General features: G+C 48.3%; 1 protein-coding gene across 1 annotated transcript; it reads left to right on the top strand.

Moving 5' to 3' along the window:
* Positions 1-10,480: 10,480 nt before the first annotated feature.
* On the top strand, positions 10,481-11,558 carry LOC123143185 (sigma intracellular receptor 2). Its single transcript, XM_044562029.1, has 2 exons — positions 10,481-10,977; positions 11,107-11,558. Exons 1-2 carry the CDS (start codon positions 10,654-10,656, stop codon positions 11,275-11,277), a joined length of 495 nt encoding a protein of 164 aa, XP_044417964.1. The 5' UTR covers positions 10,481-10,653; the 3' UTR covers positions 11,278-11,558.
* Positions 11,559-12,552: the final 994 nt, after the last annotated feature.

Raw genomic sequence — 12,552 nt, 5'->3', positions numbered from 1 at the left:
GAAGAAGAAGCTTCACCATCCCACGGGGTCAGGTGGCTACCTCAAAGCCCGACCTATGTGGGCCAAGGCTGAGAATGATCTGCTTGAAAAAGCGATCGAACCACAGACAATGAACTGGACAGACCGTTGTCGGACTTGGTTCTTCGGGGCTGGCGGAACCTTGGACCCTGTATCAGGGAGGTGCGTTTGGACGAACGAGCTTTTGAGAATACCAGTCAAGAAGATTCAGCAATATATCGATAGAGCGCAGGAAGGGACGTTCATTCCAGACAGAGAGAACGACGAGCTCACAATGGCCCTCGGGAATCCTGAGCACCCTGGACGGACACGAGGCACGCCAGGCTCCGTTCCGTGGAAGGCTGGTTTCCCGGACGCGGGCGGTTACAAAAGCCAGGAGAGGAGGAAAAAAGTGGAGCAGATCCAAATTCAGAAGCTGCACGAAACGGTTCAAGCGCTAGAGGAACGAGACGGCAATCGACATGCCGAAACTGCCCCCGAAGCTACACCGCCATCTCAGCGGAGAAGCAGCGTGGCTTCCACCGAGCTGCTTCAGCTGGAGCATGCGGCTCCTGCTACACTAGTAGAAAAGGGGGCTTTTGTCCCGGTTGGTAAGGACCTTTAGTCCCGGTTTTTGAACCAGGACTAAAGGGTCGTTACTAATGCCTCCCCCCTTTAGTCCCGGTTCTTACACGAACCGGGACTAAAGGCCGTCCACGTTGACGCAGCCTGGAGCTCCACCTTTAGTCCCGGTTGGTTGGTGTTACCAACCGGGACTAAAGGAAATTTTATGATATTTTTTTTTGAAAATTTTTTTTGAATTTGTTTTTAAATTTTTTTTATTTTCAAATTTCTGAATTATTTTAACCTCTAATCTCTAATCACCACCCCTCATCACCGCTCAATTTATCCTCTAATCTCTAATCACCCCTCATCATTCCAAATCATCTAACTTCCCGGACGGTCACCCATCCTCTCACTACTCCAGCCTGAGCACGCTTAACTTTCGGGTTCTATTCTCCCTTGTTTCCAAGTCTGCACTTGTTGTTTTCCTGACAATAGTAAGATGTCAATCCTATTATCCCTCAGGAATTTAGCTTGAGCATGAAGTTACACATTTCACTGTTTGAGTTTGAAACTATTGTTTTAAAAAACAATAATTATTTAGTAACACTAATATTTCTGGAATAATTAGTTTGACCATTGTTTGACCACTGTTTGACCACTGTTTGACCAGATTTGACCAAAATTCAAAAAAACTGAAATAATTATTTAGTAACACTAATATTCTAGAATAATTAGTTTGACCATTGTTTGACCACAGTTTGACCACAATTTGAATTTTTTTGCCTCTCCAGATCTTAAAAGCCCCGTAAATTTTTTCCTGTTAGGTTTTTGAGGATTTTGAAAATGTTTAACGGGGTTCGCCCGTTAAATTCGGATGTAACTTTTCGGGTAGATGATTTTTCATATAAAAAACTTTTTCATCCGAGTTCGTATGCAAAAGTTATGCCCATTTTAAGAAATTCCAGAGAGATTTTGCAAATAAAGTCGAAATTCATATTTGTTAATTTTCCCAACAACTAGACCACATATCACATGGGAAACTTATTTTATTTTATTTTTTTGACATTTCCATCATTTTCTTTTGTTTTTTCTAAAACTGAAAAGGCGGTCCACAGGGGGGGTAGAGTTTGATGGGCCCAGTAGTCATAAAGATTTTTTTGTTAGAAACTAAAATAAAAAAATCTGTTTTTAATAGAATCGTAAAACACAATAACATTAAATAGCAGGAAAAAGAATCACAGAAATTTCAAAGAATTCAAATTTGAAAACTAATGGCACTAACAGAAAGTTTATAATTTTTGTGACCTAAAAGCAAAAAGAATTAAAAAATAAAATTTAATAAAATAAATAAAAATAGCAACAGTAAGTATTTTGTTGTAAGTAGAAACAAAATAAAATAAATAAAGCAACAAAGAAAAAAAAGTGCGATCTACTGGGCCACCACGGCCTGAATACGACTAGAAACCCAACCATGGGCCAGGATTCAGGCACGCAGGTGGCCCAGTAGGCCCACAGGCACACAGTGTACGGTTAGGCCCGAAAGCCAGCAATTGAGAGGAGCTCGAGAGGGTGGGCGCAGCAGCGCTTATAAACCACTCTCGAGCTCTCTCAACTAGCGAGGTGGGACTAAACTTTGGCCGCGACGCGGGCAGCACATGTCCTTTGGTCCCGGTTGGTGGCACCAACCGGTACTAAAGGACTAACCTTTAGTCCCGGTTGGTGCCACCAACCGGTACTAATGGGCATCGCACCCTTTAGTCCCGGTTCGTGGCACCAACCGGGACTAAAGGGCCCAGGTGAACCGGGACTAATGCCTTAGCCGCACGAACCGGGACCAATGCTCACATTAGTCCCGGTTCGTGACTGAACCGGGACTAATGTGAATATTGCCCTGTGACGAAAGCCCTGTTTTGTACTAGTGCTAGCTACCCCACGGATGCTATCACAGAGTCTCAACATTGCCACCTTATGGCGGAATGGCAGAACTTCGAAGTCAAGGCGGCTGTTGGCTCTGTTTTACCTCCTAAACCCGGCGCAACCTACCACTGCCGGCCGATTCCAGAAGGATATGCTAGGGTCATGGTGGATGAAATAACGGAGGGATTTGAGGAGCTCCAGCTTGACCACCCTATCGGTGAAGGGGAGACTCGGCTGGGTTCTGCTCTGAAGACTCCATGCCTATGGCGGAAGGAGCTCATCAAGCTTCCGAACTGGACGGCTCCGGCGAGTAAGGGCACTCCGCCTCCTCCTCCGCCTCCTCCTCCGGCGAGTGATCAGGGCACTCAGCCTCCTTCGCCGGCGCGTGGCGGCACTCCGCCTCCTTTTCCGCCAGCGCCGGCGCGCCAGAGCAGCCAGCCTCCTCCTTCTCCGCCTCGTCAGCAAGGGCGGAAGAGACCCGCCGCCGCTACGGCTGCTCCGGCGCGTCGTAGTCCTTCTCCTCCGCCTCATAAGCAAGGAAAGAAGACAGCCGCAGCCGCTCCATCTGCTCTGCTGGCGTCTAGCAGTACAGCTGCCAGAGGCGGGAGGCAATACAGATTCGGTCCTTCTCTGAAGACTCCAGAGAAGTTACCATACGAGAGGACCGAGGAGGAAACCAGGAAGATCGTGCGAGCCGAAGTGACAAACTTCTTTGAAGGGGTGAAAGCAAAGAAACATCCACCTCCGGAGGAGAAGGTAGATCCGGTGAAAGCAAAGCGCACTCTGGCTGCCCTGACAAAACCACCAAAGTCTCCGCCGAGAGGCAACTATGAGCGCATTCTTGCAAAGACATATGCCGAAGCGGAGCGGTCGGGAAGTACTGTCAGTGATAAAAGGTTAAAAGAACGACGAGCTGGGAAAAAAATTGCCCAGCTCGGCGAACAAGCGAACCAATCGTGCCCCCCGCTCAAGGTGTCAAAAGACATCGTCGCTAATGATCTGAGTATGGTGCCCGGTTATAGCAATCTTGGAGATTACCTGCCCGACGATGTACATTATGACATCATGGAGGTGGACGAACACAAATACCATTACGGGAAGCCTCTCGTCAAAGATGAAAGATCTCTAAGCACGATGATGCGAAGACTACATGATTGGTACATGAAAACCTGCAGAGAGTCTGATGGGATGGATACTTTGACGCTGAGAGTTAAACCGGAGCATGACCTCGTTGGAATTGATCTGCTGAATGTTCCATTTGAGGATTTCTTCCAGTTTTACAATCAAAAGGCCCTCGATAAAACAACGATCACTTGCTACTGTCTGTAAGTAGTACTACTTCTGTCATTAAGTCTCTCTATATAGGTCAGCTCTTTCATTGCATGTATTTGTACTTATCCTCACTATATTATGCAGATTGAAGATCGCCGAATTGAAGAAAAGACAAATCGGTGATATTGGGTTCATTAACACAAATCTCATAGATGCATATACGGTTGAAAAACATCCCAAAGAAGCCGAGGCCAACTTGCTACAATCGTTGGTATTAAATCAAAACAAAGATATAATACTCTTTCCTTACAACTTCAAGTGAGTGTTACTGTCTTGTGCATATTCGGTTTTCCTTATTAGTCCAGGTTATGGTAATGTAATTGATGACTTATGCATGCATGCGCAGCTTCCACTATATTCTCCTAGAGATTAAGCTTGAGCAGGGAGTAGTAACCGTCTTAGACTCGAGATGAAAAGATCCCTAGGACTATGCGAACATGACTCAAATGCTCGAGAAGTAAGTTAAATCGATCATTATCCACCATATCAGCAACTTTGTTCATTTCCTGATATCAAGTAATTGTTTTCTTTGTCTGGCAGGGTTTGCAGAAAATTCACCTCAAAAGCTCCGGGACTGCCGAAGAAGCTGCAATTTAATCACCCGAAAGTAAGTACTATAGTAGCATGTTCCGCGCATCTCCTAGTGATTCAAGTGCTAGTTTCATCAATACCATTTAGCATGCTTGCATATCAGTTTGATTGACCTCTATTTCTTGTAAAGTGGTTGTGGCAGGAACCCGGGAATAATTACTGTGGATACTACGTTTGCGAGTCCATCCGCTACACGACCTGTGAGCGGGGCTACACTGAAGAACAATATGAAGTGCGTAAGCAATAATATTCACAATTTTATTTTATTACCATCATTTGTGTTGAGTTTCACTTATTCATATATATATGTATTGACCCCCTTCTTCAAATTAGATGTTTCGGAAGCGGGATGAACTCCTAGCACCAGATCGTATGCGAGGAATTCAAGAGGAATTGGTGGCATTCTTCCTTGACCACGTGATCGCTGAAAACGGAGAATACTATGTGGACCTTGTGTTCCTACAATTTAATTAGGAGATTGTATTGTAAGAGATAATTATTGTATATATGTAGCCGGTAGTGTCGGATAGATATACGAGAACTTGTTGTTCGACCAATATCTCGGAGAAGGAGAGGTGGTCGATATCACTTCTCTCTATATGCATATGTTCATGACGATCTTTTGTTTCCTTCATTTGATTACTAGCTAGCGTGTCTACTCCTCTCCATACGTATATAGTACGTAGCGTCGACCAAGCACGGAGATAAGAGAGGACACTTCTCTCTATTAATTAGCTAGCTAACACAATATATGAAACACCTAAATTAACCCCCCAAAACCCCTAAACCACCCCCTTTCAAAAAAAACAAAAACCTCAGCTCCTGCCAGTTGCTGACGCGTGGATGCCTATTGGTCCCGGTTGGTGACACCAACCGGGACAAGAGGCCCTGCCTATTGGTCCCGGTTGGTGGCACCAACCGGGACCAAAGGCCCTCCTGCCTGGGCTCCCCGCACCGGCCATGTGGACGGCCTTTAGTCCCAGTTCGTGTAAGAACCGGGACTAAAGGGCTAGGGCATTAGTAGCGACCCTTTAGTCCCGGTTCCAGAACCGGGACTAAAGGCCCTTATGAACCGGGGTAAAATCCCCTTTTCCTACTAGTGCTAACGATCAACCTCACCAACTACCAAAGTAGCGGAAGCAGTGTAGAAGTTGGTGAAGTGCGACAATTCCATAGCTAGCTTATACCTTCCAACCACGAGAATTTCTCTCGGAACATCCGCCAATCTAGAGTCGAAGTAGACCCGCCGATCTAGAGTCGAAGTAGACGACCCTCCGAGGTATCCACGCGTTCCGAAGTAGTAATCCAACAACACTTTGGTCCAGGAAGAAGAGCTCGTAGAAAATTAGAGAGAAATTAGCCTATCGACCCTTTGGAATAATTAGAAGTCTAATTCTAGTTAGACCGGAGAAGAGATTAGAGCGAGTAGGTATGCTGGAGGGCTCCTCCAAAGTATTGGTTTGTCCCTAAGCGGAGCCCTCCCCACATATTTATAGGTGGAACAAGGGCCAAAGGGGAGGCCGAGTTAGCGAGGGAGATGAGTCCCTTCATTGGTTCGGCTGAAACATGTGGAGGACTCCTCCTCCCCCAATTGGTTTTGCCCCTTCTCTATACAGGCGGCACACCTATGGGGCCCCTTTTGGCCCATGTGGGAGCAATCCCCTTGGGCTCGGCCAAGGGGTTTTTCACCCTATAACCTTCTGGACCTTCCATAAATAGGCTGAACTTTTCTACACACTTATTATACGCTTTCGGGACTCCCGAAACACTTTCGGGTCCATCTGAAACACTTTTAGAACCCATTCTCTCATACCCTATGGTCTCCTTGTTGTCATATAAATTATTAGTCATTAAGCATGTGACACTGCATATTCAATAATAAGTGGACATGACCCGGAACACCTTCCGGTCAATATTTAATAGCGGGATCTTGACACTGATGACTCTATATTAGTCCCATTTTTAAGGCATGCCCATCATGCATGGTATCCAGTTTATACTCTTTTTTATTATGATCATTGCATAGTTTTTAGTTATTGTTAGTTTTTATTAGAAGAAGACATCCATATCATAGTCCACCTCCATCCTTTACTCGAACTCCCTAACAATACCCCGCCTCATCCTCCTAACAATCACCATTTTCCAACCCTATAAACCTCTTAGTGGAGCCAATGAACCTAGCAACTACGCCACCACCCTTCAATGATTTGTTGATATGCCCGATTGGTACAAATTGGGCATTGATACCCATTGGGTATGATCACGGGAATGGATTTGTCCCCGATGGGAAGGGTAAGGGTAGAATTTTATATCCATAAGAAACATTGAAATGGGTATGGGATTATTGTACCCGCACCGTACCATACTCATTGCCATCCTATGTGCGTTCGTTCTGTGCTAGCAGGCCCGGGTGGGGCTAGTTCTTCTAGTGCCCCTTTAGCAACCACTGCCATGCTACAGCTGACCCCAAGTGGTGTACTTTAGGCCAACTCCAACATGCGACCCCAAACTGACGTCTGTTTTGTCCGGATTTCGTCCTTTGGGGTGGGGATGGGGCCGTGTCCGCCCGGATTTGGGTTTGCGTCGGCCGGGCGCCCAACGCGCGGCCGGATCTTTGGCCGCATCATGTCCCCGTGCATGCAAAAGTGAGAAACCAAGGATTTAAGCCGCGGCCACGGTTCGCACTAGTTCACGCCGCCGGCAACACAGCCGGCGGCCTACAGTCTGATGCCGGCAACAAAGCCAGCGGCCGGCACAGTAGCCAGCCTTCAAAAGGGACATGTTTCATGCCGGCAACAAAGCCAACGGCCGGCACACGAGCCAACCTTCAAAAGGGACGAGTTTTGTCACTAGCAACAAAGCCAGCGGCCGGCACAGGAGCCGTACATCTAAAAGGACCGCCATCGCAGCTGAGGTCTCACCAAGATCAGGTCATCGCGGGCGAACATCTCCTTCTGCCGGTTCGTGAACCAAGCCTTCCTCTCCGGTGACATGTTGTTCTTGTCGACGATCATCAATGCTAGTGCCACCTCCTTGGCTTTTGTGTCGGCATTGATGGCCTCGATCTCTAGCTTCTTGATTTGAATGGCCTCCTCGATGTCAAGCTTCCTCTTCTTCACGGCCATCTCCATGTCAAGCCTTTTCGTTTGAAGATCTAGATATATCTTCATTTGCTCCTCCTTTCCTTTGCTCTTCCTCTCCTCCCGCATTTCCTTTTGGCTCATCATATCCTCCAAAGTTCCTTGCAAGGCTATAGAAGACGCATCATGCTTCTCGTCAGACTTCGAGCTTGTCTTGACTCTCGGCCTCTTGAGCACTTGTCCCATGTCAGCCACGGTCGACGCCTTCTGTCCTCTCTTCTTCCTATGAGCATTATATTAGTCCTTGAACCTGGGGCAATATTTTATTAGCACCCAACAATGCGTGAGAGTGAATGGCTTGTCTTTGTGCCGGGCCTTGAAGGCTTCCAAAGATTGGAATGCCTACAGAATCAAACATGCGGCCAACATGAAAGGACATAGAATGCATGAAACTTAAATGGCATGCCAACATGAATGGACGCATGATGGAAAAGAGAGAGGTTCATACCAAGTCACCAAGGCCTAGGACGCTCACGGGACGGGCTTTGACGCTCTAGCATAGCACAATATTCGTTGCATTCTTGTTGGATGAATCCCCACCTCTTTTGGATTGAATTGATGCCGCGGGGGCTTGTGAATTGGCAGGGGCAAACTTTCTTCGCTAATGAAATTTCTTGTGAACTCTTGTCCAAAAGATATGGCTCCTTTTTGCTCGGCACCTTTGATTGGATCTTGGCCGATTTCCTTCCAACTCTTGCAAATCAAAGTGTCCTCAGCTTGGCTATATGATCCCGTGTGAATGCTCTTCCTCCTCTTTTGTGCTTCGGCCTTTTGGGTGAGCTTGTCGATGAAACACAATGGCTCCATGGAAATGTCGACCTCTGCTTCTTCATCTTCACAATGTAAGTCATCATCTTCATGCGACGAGTTGCCATGGTCGTCCTCATCATCATCTTCATGGTCGCCGAAGTGAGAGTCATCATAGGTACCACGATCGTCCTGGCTTTGGATCGCGTCGGCATCAAAAGGTTGCTCTTGGCCGTCGCCGTGGAATGCCTCACCATGGCCCTCGAAGATTACGTTCTGCATGAACAAGGTGTAGTAAGGGTCGTCGACCATCGACGTCTGCGTCGGCGGTGGCATTTCGTCGAACAACTTGCAGGCGCAGGCCATGTGAGCCGACGCGAACGACCGGGGCTGCTTTCTTTGCACACCATCTTCACAATGGCCAGCGCCACTATACCCCGACGTGATCTTCAGGTCGATGACGCTCGCGGGCGTGGTCGGATCGACCACCACGCAGTCCGGCGACGTAGAGAATCGTGTCTGCCCATGGCCTGCGGCGGAGCATGAAAATCTGGTGTGTCGTGTGAACAGTGTTGTGGCGGTCGATGGGCTGAGGAGCCTGTGCTGGCCGCGGCCATGGCAGTAGCCGAGAGATTGGCCGGCGTGGGGCGGGCCATACCCATCATGAGGAGGTCGGCCTGGTGCTGCATCGCATGCCACAAGGCACACTCGGAAGCGTACTGCACGGCGGCCTTCTTCTCCTTTTGGACAGTTCGTCGGTCCTTCCTCTTGGCCTATTCTCTGTCGAGCTTGGTGGCCTCTGCCGGCGTGAGCTCTGACCGAGGCTTCTTCACAGGCTTCTTTTTCTTCTCCACGGGCCGGGCGGCAGGTGGTGGGTCGCCGGGATTCGCCTCGTCAGCCATGGTGGATGGAGGGAGGGGGAAGGCTGGGGCACGGGAGAATGGAGGGCGGGGCGCGGGAGCGTTTTGGAGGAAAGGGAGGGAAAGTGGCCGCCTGTGTCACCGACGGACAGGCCAGGGGAGGACAAGGGCGCGCATCCCACCCGGCCGTGCGCTGTCCGTTCGGCCGCAAACTCAGCTCAAACTTGGGCCGGGAATGGGTCGAAAGCGGACAAAAAACGTACAACGGTCCGTTTGCAGCCGCGCGTTGTTGGCGCCGAAGCCTCGCCTCGCCTCTCGCCGGAGCTCTCTCTCTTTCTCTCGCTCAAACGTAGAAGAAAAAAAAGTTCAGGGAAGTTCAGAGAAACGGTGGACACAGTGGGTTTTCCGGCGCACGACGCCCCCTTTACTCCCTCGAGCACGAACTCGACCGTGTCGATCTGTTACAACACCATCAGATGGCTTTATACCCCGAGCCAGCGCACCGGGCACGCACCCACGCCTCCACTCGCCCCTGATCATACCCGCGCTCTCCGCGCACTGATAGCGCCCACGCTACGCCCGACGCCCGCGTCACACGGCCAGCTCCAACGGCTCGCGCCTGACCAGCCCACCTACGGTTCGCCAACAGATGCACACACACACACTCTGGTGCACGGACACGCCCGTGCACCCAACGCACGCACACACGCACGCCCTAGTCCTTGGACCCGACGCGCCCGACAAGTCCAGCGCGCGCCCATACCCGCACTCGACGTGCCCGGCTTTGTTGCCGTGGCTTATTCGTCCATCACGCGTTGGAAGGCCTGCTTTGTTCGTTTACCCCCAAACGGATGCGGACGGATAGGATGGGGTCGCGCGTTGGAGTTGGCCTTACATGTGGTTTTCTTGTGTCGTGTCCTTCGCTTGGCTTCATCTCCTCCCTGTCTCCTTTTGTTCTTGACGTGGTGCTTTCCTGCTTGCTTTTCTTGACCGCAAGGTTTCTTCGAGCTTCGCTCCTTCTGCCACTCGACTGCACATCAATTTCTTCGATAAGCAGTGCCAAAGGTGGTGCTAACTGTTTGTTGATATGGAAGAGGACAAGATAAGATCGTGCAAAAGAGAAAGCCCATGCTCCAGAATCAAAACATGGCATACTATACTACCTCAATACGCAAAGACAGCAGGCATATTGTTGACTTTTTGTGGTACCTCTCGTGATGACAACTAATCATAGATGATGAGTACAGAAGATGGCAACATAGCTGTCTTTGAAAATGATCTTTAACTGACGCCCTTCACAACATAATGCAATACCTTCAGCATCTAAAGTAGTTTATAATCCAATACCTTGCGATGACATAGATGAGTACAGTGATTACGAAAGAAAAAAAAATAGCTGGTTTCCTTTCATTTTCCTTGGGCCATTCCCGTTCTGAACTGGACTTGCATAAATAGAGAACAAATAGTCAATCCAAGGAGAAGCAACTCAAGAGTTGAACGCAATGGGTGCCCTCTCGTGGGCGGCTGACGCGGTGGTGGTGATCTACTCTCTCACCGTGGCCATCACTGCACCGCTAGTCGTCGCACAGGGCATCCTCCCGCGCCGCCTCTTCCCGGCGCCGCTTGTGGCCTTCAAGCTGTGGTACGCGGTGAAGTTCGACGACTACCTCACCGCCGAGCCACCGGCTTTCTTCCGCGGGCTTAACTGGCTGGAGCTCGTCTTCCAATGGCCGCTCAACGTTGCCAACGTCTACGGCATCCTTGCCGGCCGCCCATGGGCCGCCACCACATCCCTGATGGCCGGCGTCTCTACCCTCACCTCCATGGTACCTCATCTTCCTTCTCCTGCTCACCTTGGCTTTTTTTTTTTTTTGCATTCCTTCTCCGGAATACACTAGTATAACAATTAAATGCTCTAGGGTCCTTCTAATTTCTACACTTTGTGGTCATTTTAGGCTGCGATACTTGGAGACATTCTGGGATCAGGGAGAGCGACCAAGAAATTGCTTCTGGTCTATGTCCCTTACGTTGCTTTCGCCGTCATCGCGATTCTTCGTGGGCTCGCCTCAGGCTCAAGATCTCCAGCGGGTTCTCTTGCATCTTATGCTTGGAAGAAAATCATCTAGTACTTATTTCTTTTGTTATGCTGTACCCACAACCATGTAACCAGGGAGGAGTTCGTGATCATCACAATCTTCCTTGTACAATGGATTAGAGCATTATCATATTTCTCTTTACATATCCGCTTGGAAAATTGTTTAGGTTTTGGCTGAAATCAGTCGCGAGGACGGGCTCCTCGAAGACTACAGGCTACGCCAGTTGGTGTCGTTCGTTGCTGCCAAGGGATTAACATTATGTGAAATCCTTGTTTCACACCCTTCATATCTCCACTTCGTTTTTCTTTCAACTTAGTTCTTGTAAGAGTTTCGTCAATGAAGCTTGGGAGAAAAACCATTTATCAAAGGAAGATAACGATAGCATGCACATGGATAGATCCGTATTAGTCGCTGCGTGAGCCACATGCACGCATGTGGATGGCTTATAATTTTGCTTGGGTTAAGCGAGGGCAAATATTTAACCAATTAGACAGTTCTGACCTCTACTAATCCATCCCACCATCTTCCACCGACATCAAGTAGACGTTTATAAGACATGTAAGCTAGCTGGTCTAATGCTGGTTTGTCGCAGTTACCAATTGTCTACATATCACGTATTAATTGTCTTGGTTAGAAGCAAGAAAATAGGAAGACTTCACATATACTCCATCCGTTCTGATATATGTCTTTTGAGAGATTTCAATATGAACCATATACAGATGTATATAGACGTAGTTTACAGTGTAGATTCACTCGTTTTGCTCCGTACATAGTTCATATTAAAATCTCTAAAAGGACTTACATTTAGGAACAGAGGGATTATATGTGAAGTCTTTCTATTTTCTTGCCAAAATGGTCCTCTATATGCTCTCTTTCTTCCAACTTCCAAAAGGGGTCCTACAAAGACTGGACTATTTTAGATTCAGATTCTTTTAGCAAGGAAACGGCGAAAAGAAAAAGTACAGACTGGCCAAATGGAGCGTGGTTTGTAGGCCGAAAGACCAAGGTGGCCTTGGAATTCATGACCTGCAGGTCAAGAATGAGGCCCTAATCTGTAAATGGTTATTCAAACTTCTTACCGAAGATGGTGTTTGTCAAACCATGCTGCGCAACAAGTATCTAGCTAGGCCAAAAGGCGGTGTCCTAGGCATTTTGGTAACCCAGCGACTCGCACATTTGTGCTGGCCTAATGGCGGGAAAGAAAAATCTCTTTCATTTTGGGTCTTTCGCGATAAAGGACGGGCCAGAAATTCGTTTTTGGGAAGACATATGGCTAGGCAATGCCAGTCTCCGAGAACAATATCC

This window comes from Triticum aestivum, chromosome 6D, assembly GCF_018294505.1.
Source record: "Triticum aestivum cultivar Chinese Spring chromosome 6D, IWGSC CS RefSeq v2.1, whole genome shotgun sequence".
Taxonomy (NCBI): domain Eukaryota; kingdom Viridiplantae; phylum Streptophyta; class Magnoliopsida; order Poales; family Poaceae; genus Triticum; species Triticum aestivum.
This window is presented reverse-complemented; position numbering and strand designations above follow the sequence as displayed.

What these genes read in the sequence shown, in the direction of transcription:
- LOC123143185 (XM_044562029.1), top strand. Translation starts at nt 10,654, where the DNA reads ATGGGTGCCCTCTCGTGGGCGGCTGACGCGGTGGTGGTGATCTACTCT. An exon ending in TCTCTACCCTCACCTCCATG is followed by an intron (nt 10,978 to 11,106) that starts GTACCTCATCTT and finishes TGGTCATTTTAG; the next exon opens with GCTGCGATACTTGGAGACAT.